The following is a 21,120-nucleotide window of genomic DNA, read 5'->3' on the forward strand; positions in this document are numbered from 1 at the left end:
TTCAAGTCCCTCAAAACTCTCAGCTTGGCAAAAATTCAAGTCCTGCTTTTTTCAGCAACTGTGCCAATCAATACTATGGGACTGGTAGAGCAACTCACAGATTGAATTTGGCTAGAGTAGGAACACTACTATGATCACACAATTCTACCGTAGTCAAAGAAAACAGCTCGATAGAGTTAATGTGTGGTCATGTGAGAAGAGTGGGTGAGCATATGTGACGACATCATGATGTGCAATGTCACATTTAAACTGTAAAGCAGACTCCAGGCCACTACTGAGAGTGCAGTACCATTCACAATCTTCCACACAGGAGGACTGAGATGTGTACAATACAAGGCAAGTTAAATAATTGATCAGGCAGAGAAACACATTTAGTTGCATAATCAATACAATTTGTGCATCTTGTGCACAGCCAAAAAAGCACAATACTGGTAAAAGTTATAAGTGTTTTTATTGCATCGATCTGTTTTATTTTCTTCAATAACTTGGTGATCAGTGAGCTGATGTGCTTTTGAGTTGAACTTTGATTAAACTTCTTTGTGTTGAGGATGTCTAGACCATAGAAGTGACATACTGAAATATACTCTATGTAACTGTAGGCTGGTCTACTCATAGATGGTGGGCAAGCTGGCGAAAGTGTTGGTCCAGTAGTTGACAAAGCGCAGCCTCATCTTCTGCTTGACAGAGTTTCTGCCCATACTGTGGTTGATATCCACATACTGGTGGGTCTCATTGTTAAATGCAGGCCAGGTGACAGGAACTTTCTCCCCTTTGTTAGGGTCTCTGTGGATGAGGGAGTACAGAGACAAAACATTTAACGAAATGTATTAATATTTCTCATTATCTTGATTCTTAATTTAGATTTAAAATATGTACTGTACATAATTCAGTAGGAAAAACATTTGTCTATGCCCATTACCGACTCATTATATGATCACAGTTTGAATGTAAATTACATATAGGGGCATTTATTGATCTGACAAAAGAAATAATCTCTCTGCTTTACCCTGTCTTAGCAAAGTTGGTCCAGTAGGCGATCATGTATCCAGAGACATCACGGTGCTTGGGCCAGTATGCCAGATGGTTGACGAAGGGCTTGCCAAAGACAAACTGCAAGTCCTCAGCATGGTCAGCCCCCATCCAGCTGGGGAACCCGGGATTTCTAGAGGCCTGAGAGAACAGGTAGGAGTAGGTACGGCCAGTCCTGAGGAGAGAAAGAGAGGGAGCGAGAGAGCGAGAGAGAGAGTGAGAGAGTGAGAGAGAGAGGACCGAGAAAGTCAGAGACCAAAATTTGTCTTTTTTGTCCATATGTCTCTATACTATCCTCCAGTGTTTCCTTGAAATCCCCTCCCCATTTGTTTGCAGACTGCTAAGGTCCATATTGATGATGATTGTGGCTCAGGTGCTTGCACTGCCGCCTCACAGCAAGAAGGGCATGGGTTCGATTCCCGCATGGGGCGCTGTTGGCTCTGGGAAGGCAGGTCCTCCCAGACCTTCAGTGCTCAGGAGGAAGGGCAGGAGCGGTCCAGGATGGGGAAGGGCAGAGGATAAATTCACCGCGACCTCAGGCCTGTGTGTGTTTGTGTTTGTGTGTGTGTCCTGTTTCGCCTTAATATATGCACGTGTGTGTTGGAGTGTGTGTGCCATTTAAACCTGACAATTATTATTTGTTTGAACAAACTATTGCTAAAAAACATTTGTTTGCAGACTGCTAAGGCCCATACACAACATGATTGACAGGAAGGTCTCTGTCTCTTGGTTATTTGTTTGAACAAACAATATGTGTATTGCTTCCAGATGTGAGGAGAATTTCATAGAATATTTTATAAAGTCTTCGGAATTAAAATCAGCCTTTAGTTTTTCGTGGCAATTTTGTAGTATTCATAATTATAGTGTACAACCTGTCTCTACGAATCAGTGTTTTCTTAGCTTAGAATAACCACTTGTGTTTACATAGAGAGAGTGTTTTCTCCCACAGAGTCCAACTTTATTGCGCTGTCATGTTTGTACAGTAGCCCTGAAAGGACAAACCTAAACACTGTACATTGTATTTTTATGGTGATGGCCACTGTAGGTACCTGCACCTTGTGAAGGAAAGGGTTTTCAGCTACCTCACCACTAGATGCCGCTAAAAACTACACACTCTACCGTTAACGTCAGGTTGTGCATGCCTAAGATATTCTTCCCATAGCAAGACAAAGTGGTCATGTTTGAGAGATTTTGTCTGCGTGTCTGTGTGCCTTGCAGGTGAAACCATTTGATGCCTGGGCTTTGATTGTTTCACCCATAAACTGAGTCTCCATCAGGGAGCCTTACGTGGCAACGCTGCTGTGCTGGTAGAGAGCACTCTGGGTGGGCACCAGAAAGATGTAGTCTGTCTCCACCTCCACAACGGCCCTCTTTATTTCCGTCTTGGTAGGCTTGTTCCCCCAGGTGTGGGAGTATTCGTTGAAGGCCAGGTCAGCACCTTTTGGTCCCTTCTCTTTGGTGAGAGAAGCCACGAGAGTCTTTAAATCCTCACTAAGATGAAAGAGGGAGCGAGAATGAGATAGAAGTAAAAGAATAATTATAAGTTGTCAGGTCTGAGCTAAGAGCAGTGAGTTTAGTGAACAATCTGCATGAGTATGTTTCATGAGTATACACAAGGTAAAACATAGTGTTAAGACAATAGCCAGCCACTTACAGGGGTGTATGGACAAGAGGCTGGTTGAGGGAGGGCACATCCAGACCAGCGAAGATGTGGCCATCCATGTCGTTGGCACCAATAATGTAATCCATCTCTGCGGCGTTAACAAACAGGTTGGCTATCTCGTCAGGCAGGAAGTCGCCATCGATTACAGGAGCGAGAACCAGCTTGTTGACAACGGGAGCTGAGGAAGAGACATTAAATCAGAAGGTAGCAGCAGTGAAGAAAGGAAAAAGGACCCCCCCCCCCCCACACACACACACACACACAGGAAATATATTATACACTTTTGTAATTCAGGATCAAATAGTTTTCACTGTTATCTTAGTCATGAGTGTTTTAAATTACTTAAAACCTAAACCAAAACTACAAGTTTAAATCTCACACAAAAAAAACCTTTAAAATGCCCACAGTGCCAACTCACCAGCTGGAGACGCAGTGGGGTCCAAAGATCCAGCAAGAGTCAGAGTTCTAGCATCAGTCATCTTCAGACAAGCCGCCATCTTGTCATCAGTTGGACAGTGCACCCTTGTGGCAACCTGAAAAGGATCGGCCCCATTAAAATTGTTGGCAAAAAGAGGAAGAACTGACTGTTTCCTGTCAAAGGTGTGGTAACACTATAACAACATATGTCACATGAACATTCAAACTTGGGAATCATTTACCACTTCAGCAAACTCTCTGGGGTTCCTGTTGACGGCCCAGGGGCAGAAGGCCACACCACTCTGGGAGATGCCTCTGCGGATGAGCCCCTTGTTCTTGGGAGAGATGAGCTGTAGAGAAAGAGTAGAATAGAGTAGCACTATAAATGTGTGCTGTAACTGGGTATCGCCAGAGGTAGCTCCTTACAGAACACCACAGTGCTACTTTGTAAGAGAGATAGAGAGGAGAAGAAACAAGAGAGGGCAGGAAACATTCCTACCTGGAAGTTGACACTGGCGCCTCCAGCAGATTCTCCGAAGACGGTGATGTTGTCAGCATCTCCACCAAAAGCACGGATGTTCCTGTGCACCCAGGCAATAGCAGCATGCTGATCCCACAAGCCGTAGTTACCTGTAAGCGATATTGATCACTCCTTTTAGTTCAGGTCAGTATGAATTCCACTTCAGATGTATTAATCTATATACAAAATAATGTGTACCCCCCACCACCACCATGGTGTAAAGATTGAGACATTCACATATTACAAAACAGATGCCAGCTGTTGCATAGATTTTCAACATTGACGGTTAAACATCAATCAGTTAAACTAAATTGAATAAAATAAATATTAGTTTTTTACATTTTAATTCAACACAAGGTGATCAGTTCATACAATGGTTATGTGAGCCACATGCTTATACTTTGTTTTATATAAGTACAAGGTAGGCTATAAACTCATCACCTAATAGGTTAGTTACTGGCTACTATGTTCTACGAGCAATGGAATAGGAAGTTTGACCTGTAGTTGTTTCTAGTTCTTTTTTTTTCACCCTAAACATACGACCCTTGCTGAAATTGCAGCCCCACAATTTTAGACTAAGTTCATTCGACTCCAAAGTAAAATTCTATACCATTCAATTCATCTCAGTACCTACAATGAGTGACTTCATATTCTCTTGGCTCCTAAAGAGCTTGCCCTGAACTACAGTGAGTGACTTCATATTCTCTTGGCTCCTAAAGAGCTTGCCCTAAACTACAGTGAGTGACTTCATATTCTCTTTGCTCCTAAAGAGCTTGCACTGATGCCTGTTTACCAGGGAGGCCGTCGTCTCCAGTGCTGAGGAAGCCCATAGCGCCGACACGGTAGTTCAGTGTCACAACAATGACGTTGCCTCTGTTGGCGATCTCCTCCCCATCATACAGGTAGTTGTCCAGGAAGTTAGCCCCCATGGCACCACCGACAAGGAAGCCACCCCCATACATCCAGACCATGACAGGGAGGTTGGTAGAAACTGCAGGAGATGAGATGGGTTTTTAAAGGTATTTTTAATTAGAATACATTTTACATTGAGAAGCATGGGAAGTAGCTGACACATGCTATGTCGTTATTGTATGTATTATATGATATTGAATAACACAAAATGCTGCCTGCACATGCAAGGACAAAATGTGGAGCTTCGTAATCATGTCATAATAATGAACCATAGTGTGGGAAGTAAAGAAAACAAAGATCGTCGCTACGTGTCCCTAAAAAACATGGCTTGGTATCAGGGATGTATTACTGCACCGGCCTACCGGGCCCAGACCAAGGGACCCAGGAGCTCAGGGTGCCCCGAAAGGAATTTTCTGAATGTATTTCTATTTAATGTGTTGTTAGTTTAGAGTGTGCAGATGGCTGTGCTTATTTGTGCCTATATGCGCTGTGTGTTGGGAGGGGGGGGGAAAGGAGAAGCACAAGGAGTGACTGATTACATATTCCGTTGTATGTATAAAAACGGCAAAGAACTTTTCATGGTGTAATCCATATTGGAGAAACTTCAAAAAACTATGGAACCAGTATTCTGAGCACCAGTTTTGCTCATTTGTTCCATGTTAAAAGCAATATTAACTCTTTTTTATGTCTTTCCATCGCTTTTTCGCTTCATCCATTTCCCTACATGTGGACGCATGCTGCACTTGAATTTGTTAGTAATAGTCGCACACATAGTCTGAGTATTTTTTGCTTTGGAGTGATTTAGAATTTCTTTCCTGTATTTTGCCTCTGTTTGATGACACCATATAAGCGTGTATATCTATTTCCTGATCTCTAAATCCTTGTTGCCTTTAAATGTAGGTGGTTCTATGATTAAATTAAATTGTGCCCATTGAATGAAGGATACCATTCAGTTGCAGACACCGTAAATGTGTGTGGTGCATGTTCAATGGCTACATGTATTCTATCGGAATGTGAATACCCAGGATAGTCAAGCCATGCCCTTGGTTTAGTCAGCAGTAAAGCCTCTATGTTAAGTGGGAGCCTATGTGGCAGTGGTGTAGGGTTAAGTGTTAGGTAAGAGGATGAGGATGGAGTAAGCTACCTTTGGTTCCCTGAGGTACCCAGATGTTGAGGAAGAGACAGTCCTCATCACCGCGGGTGTCTGTCTGGATGAGGTTGAGCTGGATGCATCTGTTCCTGAAGTCTCTTGCTTTCAGAACACCTGCGGACAGGAGAGGAAATAGGTGTAATGCAGCTGAACATCTATGTCTGTTTGTATTAATGCTACTGTGGTTTTAGGTTATTGTAAAGTTGTGAAATGTTTATAGTCGAATGCAAATAAGTATAGGCTGCATTCCTTAAGGGGGAGGCGAGAAAGAAAAGAAAAGCTGCTCACTTTTCACACACTTTAAAGTCTACACGTATTCTACCCTTGACACGCTTTGGCAGAAACCCCTTAAATCTGGGCATTTCTTATGTAAACATCAGTGGCGTATATAGCCCTATTTTTTAGCTGGAGCAGGGGTACAGTAGTCTGGGAAGTCCCGCCCCACTTCTTCCGGCCAAATTGATTTTGCCTCAGAACTAGGTCTGGCCAAGTTTGCATACCCGTTCATTTCAAGATTTCCAGAATCCTTGGAGCCAATCACAAACTGGCTTTTGGCTGCCTGGCGCGCCATTGGCGGATTTAAACTTACCACGGCTACGTTACAAAATCTACTGCACGGAGAGTTTTTAAACATTGGACATGGTGGCCGCCGAAGCACCGCAAAACTTCGATAAGGCAAGTTTTCTTTGAAAACAGAACAGAAACTTGCCCTGGAACAATTCATACAGAAAAAATATGTGTTTGCTTTATTACCGATCGTTGTATCGTTGTATAGTATCGTTGGTCTGATTGGTTAAAGGACTGTCCAATCAGTTGGCTGAAGTGGAGCGCCGTTGAGAGTTGGCCAGACCAACTGAACAAATGGAATGCAGTGAAGGGGCAGGGAATTCCCAGACAAGGGGTACAGGGGTAACAGGGACATTTTAATGATGACTAATGTCTCTCTCATCAAGAGAATTGTTACCACATTAACCATGCAGTTTCACTTAATCATGCTTCCCATAAGTGAATCTTAGTGACACTTATCAGATGGGTCACCCACCATCCCAGCCAGGGTGGGGTTTGGGCTTCTCGAAGCGAACAGGAGGAGCAGCGTAGGGGATTCCTTTGAAGACGTCCATGTAGCGGAAGAGTCCGGAAACACCATAGTTTTTTCCTGACACCAGACCCCCTTCAGTCCTCACAGTTTTCAACTGTGGACAAAAACACAACAAAGTACATCAGATCCTGAAGAACTAGATGTTAATCAACAAGAAGGAAATGGAACAGTTCAAACATTAATTCAATTCAATTTTATTTATAAAGTGCCAAAACAATAAAATGGTCTCAAGGCCATTAATGTTACAATTGTTACAGCAGTAACTCTAAGGATTCTTATGACTTTGTAATATCTAGAACACAATTATATAGTGTACATCACATGCCATACTTTAATGGCATCCTTTATTTACATGATCAACTGTTTAAATTGTTAAAATAATGTATTAACCAAAGGCAATAAAGCTTACAGAAGCTGCAGAGGCAGAGCCCAGACAAAGGGCTGCGGCCAACAGAAGTCCCAGCATGGCCATGGTGAACTATTAGTAACACCTGTAGGACCGAGGGGATCTTTCTTAGGCCATTTATACCCCTGAGCTACCCTCCCACATGTGTGATTTATCCAGCATTGAATAATCACACACTAGTTATATTTGTTAAACTAGCGTGTGAATTTGTACCTTTCTCCCAGAGGGTTAAAAAAAACACTACATGTGGACGGGTTGTCTGAGGTCAAGTGTTTTCAAGTGATGGGCTATTTTCCAATGGAGATTGGCATTCAAATAATCCTCAATTGAGCAATAATATCATAGCAAACATTCACAGGTTTTCTATTTTAATATTCTGAACTTCATTACCAGAAGGATTAGTCCAGTGATTATAAGATGTTTTATGTTAGCAAGGGCATGGAGACAGGGGGTGACGTAAAAGAACCTTGGAACACTGAAAGAAGTCCTTCATTTATCTGACATGATGTAATTGTAATCACCAATTTCACAAACCATGACATGATTGCTCAGTTTCAACCCCAAACCTCTTTTTGGAATGGGTCATCTTTACATGTTATGGTACTATAAAAAAATAATAATAATAAATAATAATCAACCATCAGTCCTACTGGCACTTAATATGACAAAACCTCTAAATTTAAATGTTCTTTTCCCACAATAACAGATACTCCATAGTGCATATGAAAAGAAACAGGTCCAAAAGGCTATCAGGTGTGCAGGTTAAGATAAGTGCGAACATAAAGTTTCCAGGAGGAGAGAAAAACCGATAAAAACCTTGAGACTGAGTCAGGGGCAGAGTGGAACAAAAATCCACCGGGACAATTCTGACTGCACCGGCCCCCGACCGGCCCACAACGAGCCCACAACTGGCCAAACCCATCCCCTCCACCTCCCATATATCAACTACACAAACAAAATGTATGGACTTAACAGAAATATGACCACTAGACCACAGGTGGCTTTTGATCATTATTGTTAGATTTAGTGTTGATGTGTGTGAGTGACAGACATGTGTATTTGTATATGTACATTTATGGAAATACGGAACAAATCGCGTCCCGTATTGGCTCAAATGTTATGCTACTTCGCAACAATGTGTCCTGTCAACTCACTCGCATCACTAGTTGACGCCGGCGGGTTGTTTTGGAATAAATACGTAATTCTTGACCATTTTTATGCACTCTCCTCCAGCACCCTCCTCTTCTTCATTCTGGCCATTTCGCCCCTCCTTTCTCCTGTGTCTTCTTTCCCTCCATCAAGTCTGCTTCACCTGCTCTCTCTCTCAGACAGCTACTTATTCATCTCATTGTGAGCTCATTGGCCTACCGGCCGACCGGGAAATCTCCCTATCGTCCCGATGGCCACTCCGCCCCTGGACTGAGTATGCTGGCACCACTCTTTCCTGTCCCATGGTTTGTAGGAGAAGTCGAGTTTGTCTTCCAGCAAGGATAAGCCTTCGCATGAGCCGCTCTGAGTAAAATGTTGTGGAGCTTCCAGGATCTCGAAAGGCATACGTTTGAATTACTTGGTCTCCCTTAATGGAGTTGATTTGGACTGGCAGGATGAGAAGCAGGCATCGATCCCTTCTGGTCCCAGTATGACCACAAGTTTTTGGGATACTGTTAGCGCTTGGGCCCCTGACTCCTTAGTTGGTTTTGTAGGTGCTGTAACAGGTTGCAGGGTGGGCAGTGCAGTAAACTGAGGAATCAGTCACCGGGGAGGTTAAAAGAAGGTCCAGTAAACTCAACAGAAACAGGTACAACTTGGGTATCTTTTCCCACAAACTCATTCAGGGTTGAACAAACAACACTTCAGGTTACTTTCCTTGTCGGTTCAGGTTACTTTCCTTGTCGGTTCTCAGTTAGTCTGTCCAGGTTCTTTCCGGCTTGGGGCTATCCTTCCCCCTTCCGGTTGCGGCTTAGCAAGCGCTTCAGCAAACGCTTCACACGCACGTCAGGTGCTCTCAGTTCTCTCTCGTGGCTTTCTCCCTCTGCACCACCTTAAGTGCTCCTTGAATTAGGTGCCTTAAGCACCTACACCTGGTTGAGTCCTGCTGCATTCTGGGAGATGTAGTGTGAATGACAGCCATCTTGTGGTGTGGCAGCCAGACCTCCACAGGAACGCCACACCCCTCTTCTAGCTGGCCCATCGTGATGCCACAGTACATTGGCTCTCTCCCTCCTGTTGATGTGAAGTACAGTAGGATGCCTTTGTCCACAAGTCCTCCAGGTCGACCGCCTCTCACAGTTCCAACTCCTGTGCCCGGCACACAGGCAGCAGAGTTCTTTCTCTTTAAGGAAGCTCAGCTTGTCTCTGCATTTCATCTGTTTGAACTGTTGCCACTGCTGCAATGTGTGACCTTTAGTGCAGCACAAACAACCTGGCACCACTGCATAGTCATGTCCTTGCGACGCATTCCTCCATTGTCCATTATTCTCCATTGATTCCATGGGTGCAGTAGTTGTAGCAAAGCTGTTTCCTTTGATCCCATTTTCCCCCACTTCGGCCTATTAGCCTTTGATTCAGTCATTCCAGATGCTAAGGCGCTTATGTCACCATACAGTCTTTCTATGAGTTCCACCAGGTATTTAAAAAGGGCTCTGTGTTCGGACTTCTCTAGTGTGTCCAACGCAATGGTTCTCCATCGCTCTCAGAGCTTGAATGGCAGTTTAGACATGACTGCCTCATATTACTTCGGCATATCCATCTCTTGTACTGTAATTCACCCTTTACGTTACAACAGCTTCGTAGAAAAAGAGAGTTTAAGCATGCAATGTGCTGACATCTTCGGTCTTTTTTATTATGGGCCAGAACAAAGACCTTTCTATATTTGCCACAGCAATCTTATTCTTACTGCCGAAATGTTCATGCAGCAGCTGCTTTGCTTTAGCATAGCCATACTCAGGTGTCATGTGAAGGCAGCTATGAACCAGCTCCCTTGGCTGACCCCTAGTGAACTGCTCAAGGTAGTAAAGGCAGTCACCCTTGATGGTTCTCCTCCACTCCTTGTTCAAATGCTCTCATGAAGGAGATATATTGCAGAGGATCTCCATCGAACAAGGGGATATCTCTCGCTGGCAATGATAATAGGCGTTGTTGATGGACGAGTGCTTGCTTTTGCATTACTGTGAGAAGGTATCCGGATTGACTTTAATCTGTTGGTTGAGTGCTTGCGTGCCAAAGTCGACATCTATGTTTCCCTTTCAAGTGTAGGATGACTGTTTGAATTAGTCTACTCCTTTGGTGGAGTTGCGACATGGTCGAGTCTGACATAAGGGTAAATCGGAGACGTTTGTTGTCCAATTGACCTGATTTGTTGAGTGTGGTGTACAGACTGTGATGGTATGCACTTCTCTTGGCCTTCACTGGCATATCACCAGCACCATATCCTTTATGGGGGACAGGCAGAACAAACACGGGATGTGCCAATATTTGCAGTGGATGCATACACTCACCAGATGGTGTACCATAATACTGTGTCTGTAAATTGTATTAGCTCAGAACTGATTATCATCGGACTTTGGAGCTCTCACCATGCTTAATCCCACAGCGGATTCGGAAGTCCAGTACTTGGTAAATCTTAGCTTCTGGATTGTCCCATGGGTCATAGCCAAACCTTACCCACAAGCTTCTCCAAGGACCAGTCAGTTCTAGTGTGCCGACACAAAAAAATCTGAAATCAAATCCACCTGGAAAATGACTGATTGTACTGTGTAATTATCATTATTTATGTTACAAGACACAACCATAAACAGCTTTCTCTAGAGCAAGTTCAGTGGAAACCCATTATAATTCAAAACTAAACCATAACTTATTTGAACCACTTTTTCACTTTCTGCATCTGACATAGGGTTGGATTGTTTTTTATTCACTCTCATAAACAGAAAGTTACTACTGTAAGCCTGTATTGGGTGAGAGAGGGACAGGAGTTGAGGTTGTTCTAAGCCCAGACCGAAGGGAGGCTGACTGTGACAGAGGGACTGCAACACCACACATGTTGGGGGCCTGGCTCATTCACACGCTCACCATGTAATATGCCAAGTAGGGCAGAAGCAACTTGAGCTTCTCTGGATGCACGTCCATGTTGGCCTTGACTACATTGCGGGACCAGATGGGCCATCTCTCAAACAACTATGGTAGAGTGAGCGAGAGAGAGAAAGAGAGATTGTGAGAAAGAGAAAGAGAGACAGACAGAGAGAGGGAGAGAAAAATAGAGGGAGAGAAAGAGAGAAACAGACAGAGAGAGAGAGAGGGAGAGAAAGAGAGTGGAACAGGTGGGGAGGAAGATAAGTGTAATAGAACATTGCACAACATCTCACAGTTTTATAGAAATCTGATCACAGGCACACAAGCTATGCTGCCAATGGTCTCCCTATAGGCTACCCTCGATTTTTGTGAAGACCAGTGCATCATGAAGTTACTTAATAGTATGACAACTTGTAAATAACTACAACAAATTACAAATACATTATTACATAAGATTTCATTATCACTCCCTCTCTCTCTTTAAAACACAAACACAGACATACACACACACACCTTTAGGATCTCTTCTTTGGCCCTTCTATGTTAAGGCGGCTGCTTGCTACAGCGTTGGGGGTTAACGGTTGCGCAAAATTTACTCGGTGCAGTTCATGCTCCCAAAGGTTGCGCGGGTTGTCATGAGCCTGCCATTTGCCTGGCAGATAGAAAGCTGTTTCCCTAACAGAAAGTCTGAAGCTTGAAGTTCTTTTCAAACCTTTACTTGGGAAGCACTGTAAAACTGAGTAGACATGCAGAATATTTTAGTAACCTCATCTCGTATCATTCGTTGATAGAATGCAGGCTGCGAGGCTTGCGTAAGGGCTTACGTAAAAAATGACGCAAGTCTAGAAAAAGGGGCCGACGCACGCAAGACGTAAGAAGTCGCGCAAGGGTCGCGCAAGGGGCTTGCGCGGCCTCTTGCGCTTGCGCTTACGCTTACGTAAGGAAGCATGAATCAGTCTTTAGTCTGTTACGTTGACGTGACGTACAATGTTACGTTTCCCAGACCAGTGACCTTCCTGACCTTCCTCTGGCAGTCCCTCGGCTGTCGTGAGTATTATGACGGGGATGCGCAAGTGCGTGCGTGACGGCATATGATGTTAGCATGAGGAGAACGAATGGGTAGGGCAGCACCCACCATCCTTCATAGAGCAGCGTCTCTAAAAGCTGATTTATGGTCAGAGATGTAAGCGTAAGCGCAAGCGGCCCTTGCGCGTCTTTTCACGTCTTGCGTGCGTCGGCCCCTTTTTCTAGACTTGCGCCATTTTACGCAAGCCTATTGTTCTGGCGGTGAATTGCTTGGCAACACCCCAAACGCAACGCGTAAGCACCTAGCAATTCATGCTCAACGCAGAACCAAGCAAGGGCCAAAGCAATGATCCCGCCCCCCTGTAACTATGAACTTTACATATTTAATATTGAATATGTATATGATCTATATTTCAACCTTTGACATACTGTATGTGTGAAACATTTTTAATTAGCCTGTAAAATTAGCTTTTGCTAACCCTGCAATCCACTTTTTTGCCCAACCGCACTGAAACTAAGTGATAGGAAATAACTAAAGATTTTAGATACTGAGAGTACAAACACATAATTAATTGTTTTGTCTTTTGTATCCACTACTGTGACAGAAGCTATGTGAATGATAATGATGACATGAAAACTGATGCCAAAAAGTTAGAAACTAGACAGGGTCAATGGCATCCTCACCCCCTCTCCTCCTACAGAGACCAATGGCCTCTCACATTGCAGGCATTTATCACACTCTAGTGGTGTTTTTGTGTACTGCAGCTGGCTCCAAAAGGTACTTAAATTAGATCTCAGTGTATGGTGAACCAGGAGTCTGGACGTGCTAACAGATTCAGAGAAACATTCCCTTCATCTCTCCAAGATTGTCAAAAATACCTTACAGTGAAGTGTAGTCATTTGCCAGGGCTGCTACTTTAAAAACTGCTTTTAACAAGTAATGCTTTAGGGAACCTAGCAGAAGCCACATATCCCATCAGGTGTTTCTGTAAATGGACGACCATAAATTGGGCTTAAGTCAAGCGCCACCACAAGAACTTTAGCAATAAAGTGATCCTCAATTGAGCAATAATTTCATAAGAATAAATTCAGATGTTGTCTTATTTAATATTCAGAACTCCAGATTCATTACCAGAAGGTTTAGTCCAGTAATTATTAGTTGCTTTCTGTCTTTCAGCAAGGGCATGGAGACAGGGGATGACGTAAAAGGACCTTGGTACACTGAAACAAGTAGGAATCCTTCAGGTATCTGCCATCATGTATTTTTCATTTTGATTTATTTGGCAATCAATACTGTCCCAGGGCACCCCAGAGACAACACACACACTCACAACATCTTAATCAGGACCTCTAAATTCAAACCTCCTAAAAACCATGATCCTCTCCTAACCTAAACCCTACTCCCATTGTGACCTATCAACCATGACATGATCCCTCAATCTCTAAAAATCTTATCTCACATAAGTTTTCAACCTCAAACCTCCCTTTTTGAATGGGTGATCTTTACATGTTATGATGCAATTAAAATAATGAATGCCTTACTGCTGTCAAGTACGAAATAAATGCTAAAAAAAAAACAAATCTGAAACTGAAATCTTTACAAAAACATTTATTTCTTTAACGCAAAAAAATGACAAAACAAACAAAGTATTCTTCAATGGTCCAGCTTCACATGTAGTCAAGTATCTCCGTTTCCATCTCATTCTCACTGCCATCAGACGGCTGGTACTCATCATCCTCCTCTTCCTCATCCTCGTCGTCCTCATCATAGTCTCCTTTGCTGCTAGCACTTTGATTAGCGCCTTTTGTTTGCTTTTTTTGGTACAGTCCACCTAGAGATTTAAAACAAAAAACTAAGTAGTCAGACAGAGTGTGGTCATGGCCATGTTGTGAAACTAACATGACTAATACAATTGCGGAGACTTAATGTGACTTAATGTGAATGTCATCATCAACAGAAAGTACTGTTGTGCAAACTCCCACTTTTCGTGAGAATCCTTTCTATTTCCTGTCTTTATTATTACACTTTCAAGGGCTGCGGTCGGATGGTCCGTCCTTTTTTACTAACCACTTTTCCTTGACCTTGTTGGAAAACGTTCATAAGGACTTAGGGAAAGACAGCTGCAATGCGAATATAATTCGACTGCACCTACAGTAGACTACTTCTTATGCAAAGGTGGATGTTATTGACGCGAGTCACATTGATTGGTTATTGTTTGGGTTGTTTTTGCTGCAGGCACGGAATTGTAGGTACCAACTTTAATTTCAGAGACTACCACTATCACATCTTTTGCACTTAATATGGTAAAAACTGAAAATGTAGAATTTATCAGATTTCACCTGGACAAACAGAGAGACTGTGCCACAAATAAATCATCCTGTGGCCACAATAGACACTCCATGGTGGAAATTCAAAGAAACGAGATCAAAAAGGCTATAAGTGGGAACATAAAGTTTCAGGAGGAGAGATAAAAACTGAGCTGCCTGCCATGGACGGTGGCAGTATTACCGGATCCGGAGTCCCGGACGGTGTGCTTTATCATGGCAGACATGATGTCTCGGAGCTCATCGGCCGTGCGGGGCACACACCAGCCATCCCGCTCGTCACAGCCCTCCTCCTTTCCATCGTTCTGGTGGATGATATTCCGTATTCTACGAGAGAGAGAAGCAGGAGCTCATGTTGGAAGTTTGTAATGGCATGATCTGCATGAGGTGCAAAGACGTGGAAAACTAGAATGTACAAATAATCTAGTAATGTAGCACATGGTTAAACAGGCCTTTAAATATGTATGCCAGAGACAAAGAGCCCAATGAGATAACCTCAAAGAATTCTTCCAAGACTTAATGGTAATGGACATTGGACCTCATTCTCGAACATTTCTTAACTGTCTTCCCTCATTTAAATAAACTCATTGGGTTCAGCTCTTCCAGGAAGGCAGGAGACAAGAAACGTAAATATCATGCAACTATAACACAAAAGTGTTGTTCTTACTTATCCACTTCCAGGTCACAGAGTTGGTAGAACATCTGCCTATACGGTGGCAGCATCCCCTCATGAAACCTGAACGCAGACTCCTGAAAATGGAAGTAAAGAGTATAATCATGTGCGTTGTTTGACACTTTGAACTTGTAAATATCGTGTTTTATTCTATCCGTTTTAGTTTTTCTCTAGGTGAAAGATTTTGAAAGATGGTGTTTTATATAAATTACATTGTGTTTCAGTCTTTTTCATTTTTTTTATTTTTTTTTAACATACTCATACTACTGGGCAGCTACTGAGTGATGGACCATTATACCAAGTGGTGGGCTATCACACAAAGACCCATCAGGACTTACAATGAACTACTGAAGATATCTGGGCCATCACTACAAAATGGAGGAAAGGACCACTGGGTCATCTTTAAAAAAACACAGATTCTAATGGCCTGTCAATCATGCCAAGCCTCAGCCAAAGCAAAAAACAATAACCCTATCACACCTATCTTCATACACCTTTCAGTACTAGCATGGAATTGTGGGCATTTAGCAGAGGCTTAACTACCATGTCCTTCAATTTAAACTTTTTGAAAGTCAGTGCACGTACCACTTCAATAAATTGTGTTCATTGTTTGACCAAAGTTTTATGATGCCAAGAGGAGCAGCCTGAAGAAGTTGTTTGTTGAGACACAGTCTTAAGACTTCTGTGTGTGAGCGTAGTCACATACATCTGTCTGCTGACAGATGCGGGGTGTACCTTGAGTAAGTAGCGGGGCTGTGAAGGCTTGCGGGAGGAACTGGGGCCCTCCTCTGTGATCTCTTTCAGGCTGGCAGGCTGGGGACCTACAACAGAACAGATCATGGTTCCATTCACCACAACAGCCACGGCATCTCAGAACAGCCGCTCACTCACAACAACAACATGGCTGCAGAACATGTGCAGTGATTACATGTGTGGGCCCAACATTATTGTAAATAGGAGACATTTGTTGTCCAACTGACCTGATTTGTTGAGTGTGGTGTACAGACTGTGATGGTATGCACTTCTCTTGGCCTTCACTGGCATATCACCAGCACCATATCCTTTATGGGGGACAGGCAGAACAAACACGGGATGTGCCAATATTTGCACTGGATGCATACACTCACCAGATGGTGTACCATAATACTGTGATTGTAAATTGTATTAGCTCAGAACTGATTATCATTGGACTTTGGAGCTCTCACCATGCTTCATCCCACAGCGGATTCGGAAGTCCAGTACTTGGTAAATCTTAGCTTCTGAATTCTTCCGTGGGTCATAGCCAAACCTTACCCACAAGCTTCTCCAAGGGCCTGTCAACTGAACAAAGGAACACACACACACACACACAAAGACAGGCAGACAGACGGAGACACACACACACACACACAAAGTTCTAGTGCGCTGACACAAAACATCACAATTGCACATGGTGCAATAAAAACTGATTGTACTGTGTAATTATCATTATTTATGTTCCAAGCCGCAACCATAATCAGCTCCAGGGTTTCCCCCAGGATTTCCTGTAAGGTGCGGTGGCACCTCAGCGGGGGGTCTGGGGGCCCCCCCCCAGAAAATTTTGTATTTCTTAGACGCAATTTCCTGCATTTTAACCGAATTGTGGGCCCAGTTTCAGCTCAATACAGAACTGTACTTTTGTTTCTAAATACAACACAATACTTGCCATGATCGGTGTTATACAGCCACGGTTTAAACCTAGGCTTTTCAACCCATGTTGGGTCCCAACCTGAAGCCCTGTGTTTGCCAGGTTTTTTATTGTTGTTGGTTGGCTGGCTCTTCTCACTGTCTTCCCTCACATCTGACTCTCTTGGTTCTAGGCAGCATTCTCCAGCTCCACTACTACTACCTGCCTATATTTCATTTCAAAACATTACATGTTGAAATATGATGACAAAATATTACTGTTTACAGTAGCCTACTTCACATACATTGTGTGACTACTATGACTATTGTTACTGACTACTGATACTGTCATCATAAGAAGATTTAGCAAAAGGGGCAGGTGTTTATTTTGGGGATATTTACACTGCACGCATAGTAGCCTGCTTGCTGAAGCCTAATGATGCTGTACAGCGCTTGCTACAACTACGTCATTAAGCAGGGTGCCGCAAAGTGGTCAACAAGTCAAACAAGAGAAGGCGGTGCTGAAAGGCAAAACACACACACACACACGAACGCATGTCCAAGTGGGGTTATGAATTCACAGGATATCTCGAGGTTAATTTGAGAAATGAATCGTAGGCTACCCTGTTCCGTTTCGTCATCTGGCTCTTTCCTTTTTTTAGTGAAGTATTTCAGCAAACTCATCTGAAAAAGAGGACAGAGTGAGACGATCTAAATGCATTAGAATTATTATCTTTGAAGAGGACGCGTTGACATTTTGGATTCGAAAACTCCGGCGGGAATTACTAGCTATTAGGCTAATTGTTTAACTGTTCTTGTATTTATTACGAACGAAATCGCTAAGTTGGTCGGCTTGTCCTTAGCCTAACTAATAGATCTATGAGCTCTGCGAAGGTGTCCGCCTATTTTAAAACCACGCAGGCCTCGGACTTGCTACCTTTAACAAACTTTGCTCTGTTGTCATCCGCTACAAGTGCAGGGCTCATTGAGGGACCACACACAGCTGTGCGTTTAGAAATGACCGTTACTGAAGCTTATTTACATTTAGCCTCCCGAAATAGACGCAATGTGAGAAACCAGCCGTCTACGTCTACAACATATTAGGCCTACGATGTAACCCCTGCACAATGTTCAACAACTTGTTCTCACATGTAAAATAAAATTAATTCAACGTCACGTACCTCTGATCCAGTTGTTCGGTTTCTAGTTTGAGGGCCAGTGTGTCAGAAACGAGAGGGGGCGGGGGGAGTATGTAAACCGGCTGTGGTAAGCCGTGGATGCCGTGGAACGCTGATCAAGTGCGGGAAAGGCAGACGAATCCTTTGATGTGGCAAATAACACACCAAAAAACAGGGCTCCGATTTTTTCCGATGCGTGGCGGGGAATGACGAAGGTGCGGCGGCCCGCCACGCTGAAATGAACGTAGCGGAAACCCTGAGCTCTAACTAGAGCAAGTTCAGTGGAAACCCACTATAACTCAATCTAAACCATAACTTATTTCAACCACTTTTCATGTTTGGAATCAGACACAGGCTTTGTTTACTACTGTCAGCCTGTATTGGGTGAGAGAGGGACAGGAGTTAAGGTTGATCTCTCCCTCATTATGAGCCCAGACAGAAGGGGGGCTGAGCTGATCTGAGCTGACTGTGACAGAGGGACTGCAGCACCACACATGCCAGGGGCCTGGCTCATTCACACGCTCACCATGTAATATGCCACGAAGGGCAGAAGCAACTTCAGCTTCTCTGGATGCACATCCATGTTGGCCTTGACTGCATTGCGGGACCAGATGGGCCGCCTCTCAAACAACTGTGGAAGAGTGAGAGAGAGAGAGAGAGAGAGAGAGATAGAGAGAGAGAGAGAGAGAAAGAGTGGAACAGGTGGGGAGGAAGATAAGTGTAATACAACATTGCACAACTGCCAACGGTCTCACTGTTTAGGCTACTCTTGATTTTTGAAGACTAGTACATCACAAAGCAACTCTAATAGTATGACAACTTTGATGCCAAAGGCCAACAAATAACTACAACAAATAAATTGCAATTTGACTCGGTCTCACTCTTTCACACACAAACAAAAAAACACACACACACAAACCTTCAGGATCTCTTCTTCTGCCTTTCTCTCAGTGGAATGGATGCTGACTTTCTTCCAGTTGGCCTTGGCTGCCTCCAGAGGTTCGGATGGCACCTCCTTGTCCTCAAAGGTAATAAAGATGGCATTGTGTGGGCGCCGCGCCCTACTCAGGCCAATTAGGTTATCGCCGGAGGCCAAAGGAGGACCATAACCCTCTCTGCAGAATCAAAAACAAGAGTCAGGATCGTCAATCAAGATTGTGTCGAAACATTTAAACTACCTCGAAAAGCCTCCATAGCGGAAGAAACAGCAGACAACCTTGATGTTTATGTAACCCTTCTAAACACACCAATTCTGAGAAGAGGCGGCCTGGGTGGTTTAAACCCAATCCATTTTATACTTGGAAAAAACCTTTGAAAAAAGTAACACTCTGATAACACTATCAAATTCATGTAGAAAACTTTAGAAATATCTCAACCTTTCTGTAAAAGCAAAGTCAAATGCAATTGCTCTAGACCAACATTACACAGAAAACACTTTGGCATTTGGTGTTGTTGAACATTGTAGCTGAGTATCCTTCAGAAAGTGATGGCCAGTGAGTGTGTACTCCTGACTATAGCTAAAAGAAAAAACACCATGACAGCGCTGGCCTGAACTGACTTGTGCTGGATGTCCGGGCGGTAATAGTAGTCCACAGTGCTGTCCTGGCGAGAGAAGATTGGTGGGGGGAGAAAGAGAGGCACATCCTGGTCAAAGAACTCCTTTTTCTCTGGTTGCCGCAAAATCACTTTGTTGTATAATGAGGTCCAAGACTTGTCTGGTTCTGAGTGTGCTGCGAGATACTGAATGTCTGCCATGGCTGCAAAGACAAAGCCATCAAGACATCAATACAAAAGTAACCACCAACATTGCCTGGCTCGTTACCATTTTTACCATAGAAGAATGCCAGTGGAATTGTCGGGGACAAATGCTGACAAGACCCAGGACAGGGCACCACATGATGAATGACACGATTTCAAGATTTGGGATTCTATTTTATTGTCACCTTGAAACTTGTAGGTCGTCTCAATCACACCCAGAATTTCCATGCTGATTTGCACATCCTGACTGTTTCCTTTCCGAACTCTTCGACGAATCCGAAGCAGAAGGTTGGTGGAGGGATAGCGGTTTCCATACACTGGATGACAGTATGGGTCTTTTGGTCGATACCGAAGTTCAAGACGTTTAGTTGAGTCTGAATATGTCTGTTCAAATTAGTGGATATATTTAATTAATCACAAGGTATAGTATAATAAACCCGCAAGTTAATAAAAGTCGCAAGTTATTAAATGCAATTCACGAGGCTGTGTCAGACGTTCCCTGGCAAGTAAGTCATCTACGTTTTGAGCTTAAGATTTAAGGAAGTTTGTTAACCACAGAATTTTCATTGACATTTACCTTAGAAACTCCCCTTTCACCCCCAATTGTATCCAACATTTTGTCTACATTTATTACAAATCCTGGGTATTCCACGCACACCAATCTGTTATCTGGAAGACTGACAGTGGCGGAGTTGCCAGTTATAACAGGAGCATTTGTTTTCCCCGCGCCATTTGGTTCACCGTCTTGGGGCAAGCTGCTGTGTAAAGAGTTGGAAACGTCGGAAGCCATAGTGGGTAGAAAAAAATGGAACCTAAATTTCTTTGCTGACACACGATATTCGTAAAATATTGCTGGAACGTTAACTAGTTAGCCAGCTAAAAAAATCACACCACCTCCCTCCATGCAACTTCCGTAAACACACGGGGTCCTTCATTCTTGAAACCCGACGGGGAACAGTATACGCCTTATGGTTCCACCTCATTTCTGAAATAATTTTGATACATTCCGTCTTGTATTGAATTGTTTTTGTGTTTTATGTTTTTGCACTGTACATTCCCAATGAGCAACATTTAGTTACATTTGAATTTATAACTATGCTTTTTCCCACGGAGAGCCTTGTATTTTCGTCCATAGGGGGGCAATATTGGCTGAGTTGGCTACAGCTTGCATTGAGGGAGGGCGGTAGCCTACAGTCACATGAGTGTAAGCAAAGATTGGGGAGGAGGATCATCTCTGGTTTGAGGTGAGGTG

General features: G+C 43.4%; 3 protein-coding genes across 3 annotated transcripts; all 3 read right to left on the bottom strand.

Moving 5' to 3' along the window:
- Nucleotides 1-605: 605 nt before the first annotated feature.
- LOC308372073 (bile salt-activated lipase-like) lies at nt 606-7,262 on the bottom strand (the record flags this gene model as incomplete). The annotated part of the gene is made up of 11 exons (XM_080847171.1): nt 606-783; nt 1,007-1,204; nt 2,317-2,520; nt 2,684-2,870; nt 3,111-3,225; nt 3,352-3,459; nt 3,609-3,739; nt 4,423-4,620; nt 5,686-5,805; nt 6,734-6,884; nt 7,200-7,262. 11 exons carry the CDS (start codon nt 7,260-7,262, stop codon nt 606-608), a joined length of 1,653 nt encoding a protein of 550 aa, XP_080703297.1.
- Nucleotides 7,263-10,748: 3,486 nt separating this feature from the next.
- On the bottom strand, nt 10,749-13,697 carry LOC308372372 (general transcription factor 3C polypeptide 5-like; the record flags this gene model as incomplete). Its single annotated transcript, XM_080847526.1, has 4 exons — nt 10,749-10,888; nt 11,206-11,218; nt 11,265-11,369; nt 13,692-13,697. The coding sequence occupies 4 exons, from the start codon at nt 13,695-13,697 to the stop codon at nt 10,749-10,751; spliced, it is 264 nt and encodes an 87-aa protein (XP_080703652.1).
- Nucleotides 13,698-13,958: 261 nt separating this feature from the next.
- Nucleotides 13,959-20,761, bottom strand: LOC308372046 (general transcription factor 3C polypeptide 5-like; the record flags this gene model as incomplete). Its single annotated transcript, XM_080847142.1, has 11 exons — nt 20,446-20,761; nt 20,054-20,252; nt 19,669-19,867; nt 19,030-19,225; nt 18,637-18,741; nt 16,494-16,608; nt 16,269-16,349; nt 16,024-16,109; nt 15,283-15,365; nt 14,800-14,942; nt 13,959-14,122 (listed from the first exon to the last, which is right to left on the bottom strand). Exons 1-11 carry the CDS (start codon nt 20,656-20,658, stop codon nt 13,959-13,961), a joined length of 1,584 nt encoding a protein of 527 aa, XP_080703268.1. The 5' UTR covers nt 20,659-20,761.
- Between the last annotated feature and the right edge of the window lie 359 nt (nt 20,762-21,120).

Source organism: Sprattus sprattus, assembly GCF_963457725.1.
Source record: "Sprattus sprattus genome assembly, chromosome: 11".
NCBI lineage: Eukaryota > Metazoa > Chordata > Actinopteri > Clupeiformes > Clupeidae > Sprattus > Sprattus sprattus.